Below are 19,685 nucleotides of genomic sequence, written 5' to 3'. Positions count from 1 at the left end.
TAATCCTCTTTGTAATAGTACATTTTTATATGTGACAAATAGGCACCTGTTCCAACAACAGCACTGAAGATTGCAGATTGCCAGATGGTAAGATCGTGTCAGACTGTTCTAAGATGGCAAACCACTGGAAGGTTAATGTGCCAGATAAACCATACTGCTACACACCACCTCAGCCAACCCCAACAGCTACGTCAACTCCACCACCTAAGTGCCCATCTACACCTCTCTGTGATGTGATCCTAAGCGAGTGAGTAGTATTCTATTGCACTTGGATGTGTCATGTTTTAAATGCTACACATGTCCATGCCTAACAAATATGTTAAGAGTCTAGAAAGTCTGTCTTACGGTGTATGCCATATAAAAAGGAAAATACTTGTTAACAATGTTCTTTTCTATACCATTAACAGGGTATTTGCTGAATGCCATAAAAAGATACCTCCAACGCCTTACCATGAGGGATGTGTTTATGATGCCTGTCGCATCCACAATGATTCGGTGCAATGCTCTAGCTTAGAGGTCTATGCAGCGTTGTGTGCCTACAATGGTGTCTGTGTGGATTGGAGAGGAAAGACTGGAGGCCACTGTCGTAAGTACTTTGTTGGAAATATTCTTCCTTATATAGGTTTATAGCAGGGGTGTCCAACCTGTGGCCCTCCAGCACCCGCAGGACTACATCTCCCATAATGCTCTTTCAGCTAATTGGGGCAGGCTGAGGAGTATGGGAAATGTAGTCCCGCAGCAGCTGGAGGGCCGCAGGTTGGTCACCCCTGGTTTATAGTAACTACCTTTCACCATCCACTAACAGGATCACTGAAACGTGGGACATTGCTACTACACATTAATGAATGTATTGTTTTCTTTGCATTCCAGCATACAGCTGCCCAACTGGAAAAGTGTATGAAGCATGTGGCCCAGTGCATCCTGATACCTGCGAGACCAGGTAACAATGTCAGATTTTACTTTATATCACATATTACCTGCTTAACTGCGGATGTAATAGGCAGAACTTTAGCTTACAGTATAATTTGCTCTGCCATTTGCTGCCTTACTACATAAGACATGACACCAGCTTTGCAGAGAAACCACAAGGATTCAAACTGCATCCAGTGGATAATTATTGACAATGTTAGAACAATACTCAGAGAAGGTAGATCAATGGAGGGGGGACAAGGCTAGCTAGAGAGTTTCCAGCAGGGATGTAGATAAGGTGATAGATAGATGGTTTCTCCTAACAATGTATGTATTTAAAAGTTTTAAAGCATTTAACCACATAGTTGCTCATGATAAGTGCTCAGACAAAATCTGTAGAGATTCATGTTTCAAATTACAGGCAAGTATCAAACCTCAGCAATGGAATCACAGAAGGCTGCTACTGCCCCTCAGGGACCAAGTTGTTCAACGCTTACACCGATGTCTGCGTTAAGAGCTGCTGTAAGTATGAAAATGTTGTACACTTCTAAACTCATAAAATAAGAATTGTCATTAAATCAACCTGATCTTTGGCTCATTTATCAAGCTGCAAATAATTGATGCAATTTTACTATAATATGAGCTTTAGTACAATAACCAGGATCTGTACATTAAATCATCATCAATCTGGAGAATCTGTCTTAAGGGAACGATATTTAAAACTGTGCTATGGTGTTGCTAGTCCATACTTAAGAAAAGTAATGACACTCAATGTGATATTTTCAAGTTATAAATATGTATGCAAAATGAAATGATCTACTGTAGGTTGTATTTTGATTTAGGCAATATATATTTAATGTTTCCTTGGTTTTTTTTTCCTTTTTACATGGTTTTTAGTATTTTAGCAATGCTCCATATTTTCAACAATGTCAACAGAACAACTAAATAAAACTCCCATAAAGCTAATGATCTGTAAAACATTAGCCTATGTAGCTTGAACCCTTTCCAATAACTTTATTTTTAATCTCCTCCAGCCTGCGTTGGACCTGATGGAATGCCCAAAGCAGTGAGTGACGTTTTAGTGTTTTTATGGCGGGGGGACTAGTCCATCTTTCTATTTTTTTTAACCAATGTAGCTTGAGGTATCATGACATTTCTGTACCATGTGTGTAGCCTGCAGAGAAATGGACCAGCAACTGCCAAGAATGTGTCTGTGAGGCCACGTCACTCACTGTACAGTGCACTCCACTGAAATGTGCCGAACCCACAGAAGCCACCTGTGACAAGGACGGTTATGTTTCTGTTCTAGTACCAGACAGCGAGCAGCCATGTTGTAAGAAGAGTGAATGCCGTAAGTCAAACACAATCACAAAGTTTATGGTGACCTCTACGTCTTCACAAATCCCATGAGTTTATTTCTAAAACAGCAGTGATGATATATATGTCATCTCTTCAAAAACAGGCTGTGAAACAAGCAAATGTAAAAAGGAGGAGGAAAGCTGTCCTCTTGGATTTAGGGTTCATTCAGTAATTCTAGAAGGAGATTGCTGCCCCACTTCCAGCTGCTGTGAGTATTAAAGTTCATTTTAGAGTCAAGTCTAGATTTGTAACTTATGGAAAGCCTGCTGGCATCTTAGCATTTGGTGAACTCACTGTGAAGACATGCATCTGTCTGTCTGTCTGTCTGTCTATCTATCACCTGTGTACATGTGTATGTGTATATGTATGCATATATATATATATATATTTATATGTTGTCTTCCTTTTACAGCACCTGAACCAGTCTGTGTAGTGAATGACGCTGTATATCAGGTAAGTAGTATCAAATAATTTACTTGTTAAGTGAATTCATAATTTTTTTGTTTTCTTGGAACAATTACTTATTTTATAGCTGTTTCACTCATAGTGAGGGGATAATCAAAACATATTTATGTGACATACAGTATGCAATCCAACTACATGTTCATAAATGTACTGTATATATTATTCTGGGTTCATTTTACCAATTATGTATTTTTCTGTTTTCTTTTGCAGCCAGGGCATATTATCCCACAGTCCAAAGAAACCTGCGAGGAGTGTCTGTGCACAAATCAAACAAATCCCGAGACCAAGCTTAAAAAGATTAGATGTGACCCAATTTCTTGTGAAACAGATTGCGCAGAGGTCGGTTGGTTTACTGGTGACATATTTAAAATGTTGCACATCATCATATCCTAAGTAAAGCTATTTCCTTTACTATATTATTTTCTTTCATTGTTTTTTCACAGGGCTTCAAGTATGAAAAGCTGGAAGACCATTGTTGTGGCAGTTGCCAACAGGAGGCATGTACAATGAAAACGAATGATGGTACCACGATTGTTATCAAGGTATGTCTTCATTAAAAAAATCTGTGGTGTTTTTAAAGAAGAATCTTAAGAATTTTTAAGAACCTTCATTACAATCTCAGTAAGTGGCAATGAAAAAACCCAAACTTTAAACATATAGTATACAGCTTTAACATTTTGCTTTGTTTCCCAGCCTGGTGAGACCTGGAACTCTCCTGTTGACAAATGCTCCTACTATCAATGCAACAAAACAGATGAGCAATTTGTTACCGTGAGCGTAACAAAGGAATGTACTGTCTCCAGCGCAGATGAATGCAAACAGGTACGTCTCAAGAATATAAAATGAAACTTTTAAAAAAGGGGGTTGACAGCTGGCTGAAAAAGTGACTTATTTGTTTTGTGTTACAGGGATACAAGTATACAAAAGATGAAGATGAGTGCTGTGGCACATGCAATCAGGTGGCGTGTACAATGAAAAACACCGATAACTCCACTATAGTGTTAAAGGTATACATTCTACATTCTAAATTTTATTTCCTAACAATATTCAATATTGCAGATTTTTCACTTTTCCTGTTTTATTATCATTTGAAATAGTACACCAATTATAGGTTCAGTCAATGTTAATTCTTTTCTTTTGCTTTTTTTTCCCCCAGCCTGAAGAAACATGGACCCCACCTAATGAACCATGTCTCTACTATGAATGCAACAAAATAGAAGACCAGTTTGTCACTGTTACTGTGAAGAGAGTTTGTTCTATCCTGGAGTGCAGTGCTGTATGTTACTTTTCACAATGCACATTGATATAGCGATAATAAATATATATAACTGTAAGTAAAATGCAGCTAGATATATAAGTAACTGAGCAAAAATCCTATTGTTTTAAACAGGGTTTTGAATACAAGGTGAATCCTCAGGAATGTTGCGGAGAATGCGTAAAGGTGGCTTGTACAATAAAGATGGATGACAACACCACTATAACTCTCAAGGTATAGCTGCTATAGTTCTCTATTATACATTTACAAGTCTCTCTAAAACCAAGAACTGGTAATTTTGTATTTATTAGGTTTGAGGATTTTTGGGATGATACAAGAGTGTAAAAGAAAGGGTATCTATGTCCTTATTGAAAATGAATGCACATATATGCCTGACACGAGAGAAAAGTCCCTAAATTAGAGGGTCAGCTGTGTAGATGTAATGTAAATACTGCTTTACTGAGAGGGTGGTAGATAAGTGGCACCGCATCCCAAGAGAAATGATAGAGATGAATACAGTGAGGGGATGCAAACTTGTATATATATAGTATTTCTAAAAGAAACACAGCATGGTTTTGACATTGTTCTTTTACATTCTAGCCTGGGGAAAAATACACTCCAGCAGACCAAAAGTGCATCTCACACATCTGCACTGAGACTTACGACGTTGTAACAGAGAGAGAGAAATGTCCAGCCTTTAATCCAGCAGACTGTTCAGAGGTATGCGCCAAATGACAGCTATGCTTGCCATTAATTTCTATGGTAACACGAAAAAAGTAAAAAAATCAAATTTTTTTAAGTGTAATTTATATATAAAAAATGTAAATCCTGTATAGTTTGTTTATTCTCATTGTAAGACACCTTTTTACCTGATAATTATCAATTATGCCAATATCACATTGATCACATCAACATTAACTTAATAATCTTATTAATGATGGTAATGTATATTGATACAATGTATTATACTACATACTACATTATACTATATTGTTAACTACATGTTGTAATAATGCAGGTATTGAATCTGAAGAACTGAGTAAAATGATTGTCATTTATTCCAGGGCTTTGAATACAAGATGATTCCTGAGAAATGTTGTGGAGAATGCATCAAGGTGGCTTGTACTATGAAGATGGATGACAACACAACTATAACTCTAAAGGTACAATCACTATATATGTTTTACAATTTTTTAATAAATGTACAAACCAAGCCATAACCAAAAACACTAATACTGTTAACTCATGGAATTTACAAAGGGAAAATGAGACATCACCCTACGGTTCGCAAGTCTTTTTAAGCTAACCTTTGTCTAGTTGAAACACTACTTTGATCTCACTTCATATAAAATGAGCTTTTATCTAGCTGAGGGTCATAGACTACAAATTTAGAGATGAAAACGGGCCTCTTTTGGACAACTGCATGGGCAGCATATCTAAAAGAAACCAATGGTTTGCACATTGTTCTGCATTTTAGCCTGGTGAAAAATACAGCCCAGCAGATGAGAAATGCGTCTCCTACACCTGCACCGATACCTATGATGTGGTAACAGAGAGAGAAAAATGCATTGTCGTTAACGCAGCAGACTGCGCAGAGGTATGTGCTAAATGACTGCTATGTATGTCTCGATTTCATTTAGCATTTATATGTTAAAATATTGATTAACATAAGTCAATGAAATTTCTAAATACAACACTTTTGTAGATATAGGCTTAATGTAAAACACCATTCTATGTTTTTTAATGGATATAATGGATATAACCACAGTAGCCCAAGAGAAAATGTAGTCTTTAGTAGAATTTGATACATAAGCTTATAAGGGCCGCAGAGGTCTCTTAATCAGATGGAATGCACAGGTAGTCACTAATGGCATTAAGTAAATAATTATTCTTTGAGATAAAGACTGCAGTAATTATGGATAATAAAAATTTGGATAATCCTTTAGGGACTATTAATGCAGGTAACGAAAAATATTACTTAATACAGGGCTTTGAATACAAGACAATAACTGGAAAATGTTGTGGAGAATGCATCAAGGTGGCTTGTACAATGAAGATGGATGACAACACAACTATAACTCTCAAGGTACAATAACTATATAGGTTATGTAATTATATATATATATATATATATGTATATATATATATATATTTACAATCCATGCTGCAGCCCAAAATATAAAACTGGTCATGTTTTATGCAATGGTTCTCAAACTGAGGTCTCTTGTCCATCAACCAGTGAGATGACCCCCGGTGAAGTGGGGTATATAATCTTAGAGGACAAATGTGCATGTACAGAAATGTGGGAGCAAATAAAGCATTTGCCTTTCTATGCATATGTTGGTACTACTTTGCATGCAAATATGTCCATTTTGTGTATTGTGAAGTTTAATGTTAGTTTTCACTGTACTATTGTAGCAGTGTTATAGAATCTGATGAATAAAATGTTACATTAACATAAAATGTTATATTTCTCTATTCATAACTAAAAGTAATACATAGCAAGAAACATATTATTTGGTTCAATGCATTTTCTGATGTGGTCCCCAAAATTGTTTGTGAATCATGGGATTAAGATAAAGTAAAATAAACTCATCACTCTTCAGCCCCATGCATCACTCACAATACAGCCTATACCAAGCCGAAGGCCACTGATATTAAATAGCATTTGAAGCAATAGAAACTTTCTAAAAGAAAACCCAGCATGGTTTTGATATTGGTTTTCTATCTTTTTTAGCCTGGGGACAAATACAGCCCAACAGATGAGAAGTGTATATCATACACCTGCACTAATACCTACGAGGTGGTAACTGAGAGAGAGAAATGCAAAGTCGTTACTCCAGCAGACTGCTCAGAGGTATGTTCTAAATGACAGCTTAATGTTCTATTATGTTATAAAATGTGTATAACCTATTTTTAAATATACTCATTTATTGTAGATGTAGGCAAGACACTAATCTGTTGTTTGATTATGTAGATCATTTGTGTAGGGATTTAATAATTATAGTTTTGTGATATATATTGTAGTTTGAAATAATAGTAGTAATAATAATAATAATAATAACAACAAAAAATTTTTTTTATTTAATACAGGGTTTTGAATACAAAATGATAACTGGAAAATGTTGTGGCGAATGCATCAAGGTGGCTTGTATAATGAAGATGGATGACAACACAACTATAACTCTCAAGGTACAATCACTATTCATAAAAAACATGTATGATGGCTGTAAGGGTCTTCCAATACCAACCAGGGGATGAAGATATGTAAAATGAAGGAAAAATTAAAAGTAGTGCAGTATGTCTTATGGAGCCAAGGTAAATAATAACAGGAAACACTTACACTATATAGAGCTAAATATCGCTCTATTGTAACAGCATCGGCAGTATAATCCCCGCTTGTGGATGTTCTTGTGGTTGTGGTTTCTTCTAAATAAAAGCAAAAGTGGATAAAACACAATGTGTTTCGCCCAAAAATGGCTTTTTCAAAGTGTAATAGGCATTCTAAAGACCTCCATATAAATAGTGTGGGAAGCTTTCAAATTTGGTTACAGACACTAATTAAAAGAACAACATTAAAAAATAGAAAATACACGTATCTATCAAATCTGTGTACATAGGAAAATATACTTAAAAGAATGAATATAAAAAGATAATTTTTTGACCTTAAGATGATAGGAGAGCAACCTTTTCCTTGTATGCATATGAAGGTATTACTCTGTATGTATCTGTATTTAGCTACAGGTAGCCTAGAGCACTCTTTTGGTCAATGCTTTTCTGAGGTGGTCCCTAAACAGCTCTTAAATATCCATTATCTGTATCTTTCTGAAGCAAATAATTATCTATCTATTCGGCTATCTATTCAACCATCTACTAAAAAAAGGTCATGATTTTTATACAACCATTAAGAGATGGATCCAGGCTTCTGCAATAATTCATTTGGACTTTCTAAAAGAAACCCAGCATGGTTTTGACATTGTCCCTCTACATTTTCAGCCTGGTGAAAAATACACTCCAGCAGACGAGAAGTGCACCTCCTACACCTGCACTGAGACGTATGATGTGGTAACAGAAAAAGAAAAATGTGCTATTGTGAACTCAGCAGACTGTCTACAGGTATGCATTTAATGAGCTGCTAAATTTGTTATTACATTATAATATTTTGATACTAAAAGTGTGCTTTACTTAACAAATAAAAGTTATAATATATAATATTCTGAATAATAAAATAGTAATAATAATAATTATATTAAAATCCTGATAATTCTGTCATTAATGATGCAAATAATATATTTGATAAACAAAGCAAAAATATAATTATTTATCTCAGGGCTTTGAATACAAATTGTTATCTGGAAAATGTTGCGGAGAATGCATCAAGGTGGCTTGTACAATGAAGATGAATGACAACACAACAATAACTCTCAAGGTATGACCATCATATAAACGGCATTGTTCTCTGTATCTCTACATTGAGTCATGTTGAAACCAAGAACACCTTTACATTGGTAGAATTTATATTTATGATTCTCGGTCTGAGGATCAACATAGATCACTTTCCGAGGTGGTCCTCTGTATGGTAAATAAGTTTGCAAATGTAGATATTACTTTGTATGGATGGCATTCATTATTGACAAATAGTAATAGCAGAAAACAAGGCATCTGTCATAAGTTTTCAGTGCATATCTACATGGGGTCTCTAAACAAATCGTTTGCAAGCTAACTTTTAGGTAGTTAAACAGCTATTTTTATTTATAAGACAATAATTATTTATTATTTATAGTCAATAACTTGAAGAGAGTCATGGATGTCACACTACAACAGGAGAGATTTAGGCTTCTTAAAGAAAGGTATCTTAAAGAAGCCTATCATGGTTTTGACATTGTCCTACATTTTAGCCTGGCGAAAAATACAGCCCACCAGACGAGAAGTGCACCTCCTACACCTGTACTAATACTTACGATGTAGTAACAGAGAAGGAGAAGTGCCTTATCCATAACAGCTTAGACTGCTCAGAGGTATGTGCCAAATTACATTTAACTGATATATTTACAAATAATAAAACAATACAATTAATCAAGTAATTAATCTGAAGAATTAAGCAAACAATATGGTTATATAATAAAGGGTTTCGAATACAAGACGACAGCTGGGAAATGTTGTGGAGAATGCATCAAGGTGGCTTGTACAATGAAGATGGAAGACAACACAACCATAACTCTGAAGGTAAGACATTTGTTCTACCGTTTTCTAAATTTACAAAAACCAAAATCATTATAACATTTATAGAATTGGTAGTTTTCCAAGTAGTGGTTCTGAAATTGAGGTCTGAGGACATAAAAGTATAAAACAAAGGGCAAATGTCCCTAGAGAAAATGAGAAAAGAAGAAAGTCCACTTATCGCTCTAAAGGTTTTGAATATGTAATATTCATGTCTTTCTTCACATTTTTTCACACCCACATTACCAGAGCTCTTCTGCATTTTTGTACCATATGTTTATTCAACCATGATTCTGTTTTTTATGTTTAACTTATATATTGAAATAATTATTTATCTATTGTCTTTTCTTTTGATACTTTTTGTATAAATTGTTCATTAGTCTGAGTAATATGTTAAAACATGTGGAAAATAACTTGCTGGCCCCTGCTGATAGAGGAGAATCCAAACAAACTTGTTTCCCATGCACTGGTAGGAAATATGTCCTCACTAGTGCAATAACTTTAGATCACACTCCATAATAATACATCCTAGGGTCCTGAAGGGGTTAGTGACTGGTTGAATGATTTTGATGAAACTCATATGATAACCTAGATTCAAGATATTAATCCACAAGCATAGATGGAAACTGATTTCTTTAAGACACCTGCAGTTATAATTGTAATTACATTTCTAAACGAATCCCAGCATAGTTATTCAATATTGTTCTTCTTCATTTTAGCCTGGAGAAAAATACACCCCACCAGAGCACAAGTGTACCTCCTACACCTGCACTGATACTTATGATGTTGTAACTGAGAAAGAAACATGCCCAGCCTTTAACCCAGAAAACTGCTTGGAGGTATGTGCAAAATGGCAACTACTTTTGGCATTCATTGATAACACTTGTATCCTGAACTTGCATGCTTAATTAGAACAATGCAAACAGAAAATGCACAGGTAATAATATTTATATGTTAATTGTAATACCAAATAATATGTGTATTCTTTACATGGATATGACTTTTTGTACAGTACAAAAATAGCAGTGTAAAGCATTGTTGTAGTACTCATATGTGAATGAAAAGAGGCCAGTGTTTGAAAAACATACTTTGTTATTCAGTTCTGTTTTCGAGTTTTGCATTTTGATCTCTTCTATAAGTTCTAACTAGGTGTTATTCATGTTCACACAGGGTACCATCAAAATGTCAGAGAATGGCTGCTGCAAGACTTGTGAATGTAAGCATAGTTTGATCAATCACACATGATTTTGAAAAGCCATGCAAAGTATATTACAAAGGGAATAACAACATTGCTAAACAAACATGAATTAATAGGATAAGCACTTATCTAGAATGTTTTTAATCCGATACAATCCAGATAAGATCATTGTTTCCACATGTTGCTATGTCTTGTTTTCGTAAATTTCCTTCCATCACATATTATTTAATGTTTCTTATGATAATAATGTTTAAAAAGTAAAATAGTGGTAATGCCCCTGCCTAGGTGCACCTGTAATGAGCCAGAATTCAGGGTTTGTAATATGGTCCCAAATGCATTCAATGCATATGTATAAGATCGCAAAGAATAAAGAGTATGCGTGTATATAAATCTGATCCATAAAAAATCCAACAAACCCTCTACTTCTCCTTTTTCTTTTAAGCTGCTGTGTCGGAATGCCAGGTCCATAAACAGTCCACTCGTATCAGAACCGGCACCTGTGAGTCAGACCAGACCGTGGAGCTGTCATACTGTGGAGGAGGTTGCATGACCACATCAATGTAAGTTGTGGCAGATGCTCTTTTATAGGCCAAATGCAGTAATGTGTTTTGTGCTGTGATGGTCAATAGAAGTGACAGTCAGATGTTCTTTCCCAAAACACATACATTATTCCAAAAATATAAGTCAGTCCTTCTGTATGTTAAATTTTTGGTGATCTTGTAGGCCAAAACAAACTTATAATAGCAAGTTTAAAACAGCATAAAATATAGAGATTTAGAATAACTTGACCACATGTAATAATCATTCTCTTCCATTAACAATTTTTTACAGGTACTCTGCGGAGGCAAATACCATGGAGCACAAGTGCAGCTGTTGTCAAGAGATGAAGACCAGCAAACGGGAAGTGAGCCTCAAATGTCTCGATGGAACCAGCTCACTTTACTCATACATCTATGTGGAACAGTGCGGTTGCACCAGAACAGAATGTGACAAAGAATCCCAAACATCTACATCACAGCAACAACAACAACAGCAACAGGAAGAGGATCATGAAGATGAGCAGCACCAGCAGCAGCTCAAAAACTGATCAGGAAGCACATATATCAGCATCTTACACCAAAGGATTAGAATAAGTGAAAAATTCACATATACTTAACTTTTGACAAAAAAATTTTCTTGACATCCTATTCTTCTGGATAAACAAACACATTCTATTTACAGCCTATCGATGACACTACCTTACCCTTTTCTTTTTTCTCGGAAAGGCCTCTGTCATTATCCATCCAACTGGCCACCCACAATGTTACACCAAACTGGTCTCCTCACTCCTATATGTACTCCTGTGAAACCATCTCATGAGATTATTGTAATTGTAAAAAAAAAAAGTACATAGAGCATTTTTGAAAAATGGAACTGCACTCCAAACACTGCCATTGTTTGTGTAACCAATGTAGTCTATATATTGCAGGTTCCTGTTTATTAAGAGTCATCTGTACAACTGATGTGATGTTTGTGACATTTCACTAACTGGAGGCTTTTTCTGCTGTCATATCCATACATGATTATGTTTACATGATAAAATTATTCATTAATTCCAGGATTTTAAGGAGGTAGAAATGAAGGATTTTATTATTTTTAAATCTTTATTTAAACATATTTCATACAAGTATTTTTCTACAATTTAGTTAAACAAAATTAGATATTTATTTGTACTTTGAGAAATTATATCTTTTTTCTTTTCTTGTGCCATTGTGGGCTCATCCAGAGTATAAAATGTCATTTAAATAAAAATCTTTTACGCATTAAAAAATGTGTTTTCCCTTTAATTCTTTGTTTCATCTTGGTAATGAAGGGTACGTGGAAAAACACAATGATATACCCTTATTTTAGATAAGGGTATATCATTGTGTCCAAATTTGGGGACCTCTGTTGAGTGCAAGGATAGAGATGGGGTGGTTCATGGCTGCATCTTTGTGGGAACAGTTTGGGGAAGGCCCTTTTCTATTCCCAGTGCACAAAGCAAGGTCCATATAGACATGGTTGGCTGACCTGACCTCAACAATTGGGATGAACTGGAATAGAGTTTGCAAGCCAGGCCTTCTCCTCCAACATCAGTGCCTGACCCCAAAAATGCTCTACTGTATGAATGGGTAAAAATTCCCACAGAATCGCTCCAAAATCTTGTGGAAATCCTTCTCAGAAGAGCAGAAGCTGTTATAGCTGCACCAGGGCGGGGGGGGGGGGGGGTAACTACATATTAATGCCAAGGTATTTAGAATGTAATATCATAAAAGTCCCTATTGGTGAAATGGTCAGGTGTTCTAATACTTTTGTCGCTATAGAGTATGTTAATGTGTGGGCATGTTAGTGTGTATCGATGTGCGTTTCTGGGTATGTTATTGTGTGTGTTTGGGAATGTTAGTATGTGTTCCGGAGTGTGTGTTAGTGACTCCATATGGATATGTGTAGTACTGTGAGTGTTTGGGTGTGTCTTTTAGTGTGATAATCCCGCCCCAGGTTAGCTCTAAATCCGCCCCTGTAATGCAATGCTGTCATGAAATTGTCACGCTCTACCCAGGCTGCAGAGCTGCATATCTTTTGTTTCCCTGTCTTGCTGTGGTCCATTTCTGGATTTCTGTATGTTCTGTCCTGAACCTCTGATTCCTTGATTCCAGTCTTGCTCTTTGCTTCAGCTTTGTTTCCTCTATAAGGTGTGCCCCACCCGTGTGTTCTGTTTGTTTCAGTCAGCAGTCTAAAGGTATGTCTCAGTGCTATGTGTTTCGATTTCATGTTTGGTTTGTTTAGTACCTCTGTAGGCGGGAATTTAGCGTTAGGACCCACCGTCATTGGAGTACTTTGGCGTAGTGGTGGGTTAAGCATACTATGGCCATAAGATGTGACAGAATCTCCAATAGTTATCATACAGTCCTAGGCTAGTTCCTGTATTTATGTCAGTCTGTGATGTAACCTGTGGGCTGTCCTGTCCTGTATCCCCGGTAGAGGGGTGACCTGTCTTGAATCACCGGTAGAGGGGTATCCAGTCTTGAATCCCCGGTAGAGGGGCGTCCTGTCTTGAATCCCCGGTAGAGGGGTGTCCTGTCTTGAATCCCCTGGTTATGTTTCTTGCTTGGTCCCCTTCTCCTTGCTCTGTCACCCTTGCTTGCTTATGTTTCTGCTATATACTCTGCTTAGCTTCCACATTCTCAGCCCGCAGCATCCTGCACATGATTTTAGTGCTATGTCTCATGCCTGCTCCAGGGTGCCTGCAGGATTTCTCCAAGTTCGGTTATGTCATCATCCGCTGCTATATCAGGGCGCTGGTATGTGGCTGCACAACCTTAGATGCCCACCGTGAAAAAGTGTTGTCGCCCTGCACCAGGCCCTGTCCAACTCCGCTCCTGCACCGCAACTCCTGCACACAATCTTTGGGCGTTCTGGGTTTTTACAGTCGTCTGTATGGACCCGGTTCCGTGACAGTAATATCTTGTGATTGCAAGCTTAATGTGTCAAGTGCTTTCAATAACTTGTAGTAGGATCTGTGTCTGTAAGTCAGGACCGCACTGGGAATAAATACCAGCAATGGAAATAATATTTTTTTATTTGTTCAGAATAGAAACAAACCATGCATTTATATTTGAAGAACAAATTAGTCATGAATAAGATGCATATAAAAACACAGTTTGACGTCATTGTAATGTTTAGGTGAGGTCGGACCCCGGATGGCAGAGTGAGCCGGGCCAAACAGGAACCAAGAGTAAAGCCAGAGAACAAGCCGGGTCAAACAGGTAAGCAGGATAAGCCGAATCAGAATCCAGAGGCGAGGTCAACAAGCCAAATCAATACCAGACGTACAGGAATCAGGAGCCAAATCAGTGAGACAGGAACAAGGTCAACAAGCCGGGTCAAAACAAGTCAGTCACTATCGAACTCACAAGCAAAAAACCAAAATACACCAACCAAGGGTGACCCAGAAGTGGAAGTCCCAGGTATAAATAGGGAGAGATTGAGGCATTTCTTGCAGGTAGAGGTCACCCGAGGTTGTGTTACTGGTTTGCCGCGTAAGGCTGTCCAGGCAGATGTAAATTACAGATCTGTTAAACACGCCCCCGAGCCCGATGCAAATCGGGTGAGGGGCATTCCAGGCTGCCTCTTCATTGAGGCAAGCCCGCAATGCTCCAGAGGGGGCTTCACAACCTCCCGATCCCCGTGATTCACAGTGAATCACGGCGATCGGTGGGTTAAACGACAGACCCTGAAATCCCTGGTCTGTCAACTCCCCCCCCCCCCGGGTGAGGGGCATTCCAGCCTGCCTCTTCATTGAGGTGATGACATTTTTTAACTATACATTGAGGTTGTGTAGCCTCAGTGGTGGCTGCACAACCTCAGTGTATAGTAAAAAAAAAAAATGGAAAAGAAATGTAAAAAAAATGTAAAAAAAATTCAAAAAAAATAATAAAAAAAAAAATAAAAAAAAAAATATATATATAGTTACATGTAAAAAATAATTCCCTACTGTCACGAAAAAAGTGCAAATAGATATATATGTATACGTTTTTTACGCACAAGTCCTACAATTAGCACTATATCTTCCCAAAAAATCCCCACACAGAAAGAGTTAAAATATTGGCATTATAAATGCCCATAGGGTGCCTAGTTTTAAAAAATGTATGATTTGATGGAGTAAATCGAATTGGCCAGCTTGAAAGATACCCCAGATATGGGACGTGGGCACAGACTGACCAGATGTCTAAATGGCAAAAAAATACACACCTCACTTTTACCTCCCAAATAACCCAACAAACCCATGCGTGTGGGGTATCACTGCGCTCAGGAGATGTTACTGAACACATATTGGGGTGTTGTTTGACACGGACATATACCAGGAGCGGTAAATTTATACCTGAAGTACAACGTGTGTGAAAAAAATTAAAAAAAAATTTACTACCATAAAGTTTGACAAAGGCTAGTGGTAGAATTAGTGCATGAAAAGGGTTAAAATACCAGCATTTAAAATACCTTGGGGTGTCTAGTTTTTTAAAATATATGGTTTAATGGGGTAAATTTCATTGGCCGGCTTCAAAGATACCCAAAATGGCACATGGGGCAGAATGACCAGCTTTGGGGAAAAATTAGTTTTGAAATAGCAAAACGCTACTGATACTTATTGCCCCATAACGTGCAGAAAAAAGCAAAAAAACATAAAAACATTTGGTATTTCTAAACTCAGGACAAATAGTAGAATCTATTTAGCAGGTTTTTTCATTAGTTTTTGCAGATGAGTAAAAGTTTTTTGTTTAAAAAGTGAGAAAAAGTAATTTTTTAATAAAAAATCACCATACTTTATCATTTTTTTTATAGTAGATTAGATGATATGATAAAAATAATGGTATCTAAAGAAAGCTCTGTTTGTCCTGAAAAAAACAATATATAATATATGTGGGAGCACGAAATGAAAAAGAAGAAAATCACAGCTAAACAGCAACACTGAAAAATGTTAAAAGAGCCATTGTCCCACAATATACTACGAGTAAGAACCCCTATTGTCTTTAAGGGGTTAAAAGCAGGGTACTATTGACCAAGGCTGGTCTAATATACCTGCCATCTACCACTTTTCCACACCTTTTGTCACAATATATATATAATACTGGGGAAATGCAGTCCTGCTCCACAGGCCCAGTGCTCTACTACTACTGCTGCTGCACCTCTTTGACCGTCCTTACTCTGGGGGAACCTTTTTTAAAACTTTCTTTAATGAAAGGAGTGTCCAGAAGCTATCAGGTACCTCTCCCTGTTGGGAAACAGATGACTAAATACACACCAGGACAGGCTTTGCCACAACGACACACAAACACAACATGACAGGCTCTGCCACACCGACACCCAGACACACACACACACACACACACTAGGACAGGCTCTGCCACACCGACACTCAAACACAAACACACCAGGACAGGCTCTACCACACAGACACCCAGACACACACACCTGAACAAGCTCTGCCACACCGACACCCAGACATACACACCAGGACATGCTCTGCCACACCGACACCCAGACACACACACCAGGACAGGCTCTGCCACACCAACACCCAGTTTGTACCCTCCAGTTGTATGCCCCAGCCAGCCTTGTATACTTATACCAAGTGAACTCCATGTGAGCCGGCCCCCTCGAGTGTCACATCGCATCTCTAAGGGGGTGGGACGAAGAGCCTCATTGAGGCACTAAGCGTCATGGCGTCAACAAGCCAGACACTTTAACTTTAGGTGGCCGTCGGAGGTGGTCGTGGGGCCGAATCGGCCGCATTGAATCACGCAGCTCCGGCGTTCGACTGAGCTCCGTCGGCCCCTAGGTTAATCCGGTCCTGGCTGTGGCAACTATTTTTTTCTGGTGTGGTAGCGGAAGGAGTGATTGCATGTTAGGAAGCATGGATCTAATATTAATATATATTGGCAGCAGGGGCTAACATTAGTATATATTAGTAGCAGGGGCTAATATTAAAGAATTAAAAATAACTGCGAGTCCAGCTGTTATTTTGAAATCATATTTCAAGTACATATTATGTAGTTAACAATGCATGTCTAACGCATATACTGTGTGCATATATATATATATATATATATATACAGTATCTCACAAAAGTGATATATTTTATTATATAATATAAAACACTGAAGAAATTACACTCTGCTACAATGTGGTGAGTGTACTGCCTGTATAACTTGCTTACAAATTTGCTGTCCCCTCAAAATAACCCAACACACAGCCATTAATGTCTAAACCTTGGCAACAACAGTGAGTACATTCCTAAGTCGAAGTATCCAAATTTGGCCCAATTAGCCATTTCCCCTCCTTGCTGTCATGTGACTCATTTATTACAAGGTCTCAGGTGAGAATGGGGTGTGTTAAATTTGGTGTTATCGCTCTCACACTCTCTCATACTGGTCACTGGAAGTTAAATATGGCACCTCATGGCAAAGAACTCTGAAAAAAAGAATCGTTGCTCTACATAAAGATGGCCTATGCTATAAGAAGATTGCTAAGACCCTGAAACTGAGCTGAAGCACGGTGGGCAAGACCATACAGCGGTTTCACAGGACAGGTTCCACTCAGAACAGGCCTCACCATGGTCAACCAAAGAAGTTGAGTGCACATGCTCAGCGTCATATGCAGAGGTTGTCTTTGGGAAAAAGACGTATGAGTGGTGCCAGCATTGCTGCGGAGGTTGAAGGGGTGGGGGATCAGCCTGTCAGTGCTCAGACCATACGCCGCATACTGCATCAAATTGGTCTGCATGCTGTTGCCCCAGAAGGAAGCATCTTCTAAAGATTATGCCTAAGACAAGCAAGACAAGCAAACTAAGGACATGGATTACTGGAACCATGTCCTGTGGTCCGATGAGACCAAGATAAACTTATTTGGTTCAGATGGTGTCAGGCGTGTGTGGCGGCAACCAGGTGAGGAGTAGAAAGACAAGTGTGTCTTGCCTACATTTAAGCATGGTGGTGGGGGTGTCATGGTCTGGGCCTGCATGAGTGCTCCTGGCACTGGGGAGCTACAGTTCATTGAGGGAACCATGAATGCCAACATGTACTGTGACATACTGAAGCAGAGCTTGATCCCCTCTTCGGAGACTGGGCCACAGGGTAGTATTCCAACATGATAACGACCCCAAACACACCTCCAAGACGACCACTGCCTTGCTAAAGAAGCTGAGGGTAAAGGTGATGGACTGGCCAAGCACGTCTCCAGACCTAAACCCTATTGAGCATCTGTGGGGCATCCTCAAACGGAAGGTGGGGGAGAGCAAGGTTTCTAACATCTCCCAGCTCCGTGATGTCGTCATGGAAGAGGACTCCAGTGGCAACCTGTGAAGCTCCGGAAGTGATGGAAAATAATGGTGGTCACACAAAATATTGACACTTTGGGCCCAATTTAGACATTTCTACTTAGGTGTACTCACTTTTGTTGCCAAGGTTTAGACATTAATGGCTGTGTGTTGTTATTTTGAGAGTACATCAAATTTACACTGTTATTTGAGTGTCATTGAGTGTCATTTCTTCAGTGTTGTCACATGAAAAGATATAAAAAAATATTTTGCTAAACAGTGAACATGTGCCAAACATTTGTTAACCAATCATTAATTTTTAACAGTCCTAATAACCCTTTAATGCTCAAAAGCTGTATTGCACCAGTCCAAAACATTTATAGGTACAAATATGCAAATATCTTTGATATGTTATAAAGTAGGACGGCCTTGTAAACAAACATATCAACAGAATATCACATGAAAACCCTGTGTGTATAGATCAGATGAGAAGCACATTGAAACATTAAGATCAATTTAGTTAACACATGCAAATCCTGCATTAGATGCATAGATCAATTTAGAAACGTACAGATTATCAGAAATGCCTATAATAATATCCTAACAACATTTTAATAATAAAATAATGGGTGTATGTGCAAGTGTATAGTGCCATCCACGTGATGTAAAAGAAAACATGATTCGTCAAACCAGACTACCTTCTTCTGTTGCTCTGTGGTCCAGTTCTTATGCTCATGCACCCATTGCATGCACTTTTGGCAGTGGACAGGGGTCAGTATGAGCACCTTGACTGGTGTACGGCTACACGGCCCCATACGCAACACACTGAGATGCATTGTGTGTTCTGACACCTCTCTATCAGAACCAGCATTAACTTTATTACCAATTTGAGCTACAGTAACTCATCTGTTGGATTTGACCACACGGGCCAGCCTACTCCCCCCATGTGCATCAATGAGTGTTCTGCCCTCACAATATGTTGCTAGTACAAGGTTTGGCAGACAGCGAACAACTTCTCAATAAAAACCCAGGAAGCAAGGGTACTGTTTGGACTCTTACTGACTTTACTTTCTTTTTTATTTTATTTTTTAAAACTGCAAAATATACAGAATTAGGAACATATATTAGAACATTGTTTGTACACATTCTCAAACTACAATGCATACAAGTGACAGGCATACATGACTATTCAAATATCAACTGACAGAAAACAAAGGCCTAGCTAGCCAAGCTCATATCACCTTACTGACATGAAAATAATATACACCAACATGAAACAGTACTTAAATCAGTGAAAGTATATACTAATGTATTTAAAACAATGACTATCAGACTTATATTTCCAAGGCCTGTGTGTAAGAAAAAGGGAGAGCTCATAACTGTTACTTCTTCTCAGACTTGCTTACAGTGGAATAACCTGGAACAGGAAGTTGACAGAAACAAAGTTC

General features: G+C 38.0%; 1 protein-coding gene across 1 annotated transcript in view; it reads left to right on the top strand.

The window, feature by feature from the left end:
• Positions 1–19,685, top strand: part of LOC149275194 (uncharacterized) — a 94,460-nt gene that overhangs the window by 21,368 nt on the left and 53,407 nt on the right. The window contains 20 exon segments of the mRNA XM_089504895.1: positions 43–247; positions 408–586; positions 1,331–1,431; positions 2,083–2,260; positions 2,681–2,721; positions 2,944–3,072; positions 3,177–3,275; positions 3,427–3,555; positions 3,642–3,740; positions 3,890–4,009; positions 4,124–4,222; positions 4,589–4,708; positions 5,053–5,151; positions 5,466–5,585; positions 6,726–6,845; positions 7,985–8,104; positions 8,887–9,006; positions 9,116–9,214; positions 9,928–10,047; positions 11,238–11,392. Of these exon segments, the coding sequence (XP_089361021.1) occupies positions 43–247; positions 408–586; positions 1,331–1,431; positions 2,083–2,260; positions 2,681–2,721; positions 2,944–3,072; positions 3,177–3,275; positions 3,427–3,555; positions 3,642–3,740; positions 3,890–4,009; positions 4,124–4,222; positions 4,589–4,708; positions 5,053–5,151; positions 5,466–5,585; positions 6,726–6,845; positions 7,985–8,104; positions 8,887–9,006; positions 9,116–9,214; positions 9,928–10,047; positions 11,238–11,392 (2,452 nt within the window).

Source organism: Sceloporus occidentalis, unplaced genomic scaffold (assembly GCF_023333645.1).
Source record: "Sceloporus occidentalis isolate IW3139 unplaced genomic scaffold, rSceOcc1.0.p SCAF_295, whole genome shotgun sequence".
Lineage (NCBI taxonomy): Eukaryota > Metazoa > Chordata > Lepidosauria > Squamata > Phrynosomatidae > Sceloporus > Sceloporus occidentalis.
This window is presented reverse-complemented; position numbering and strand designations above follow the sequence as displayed.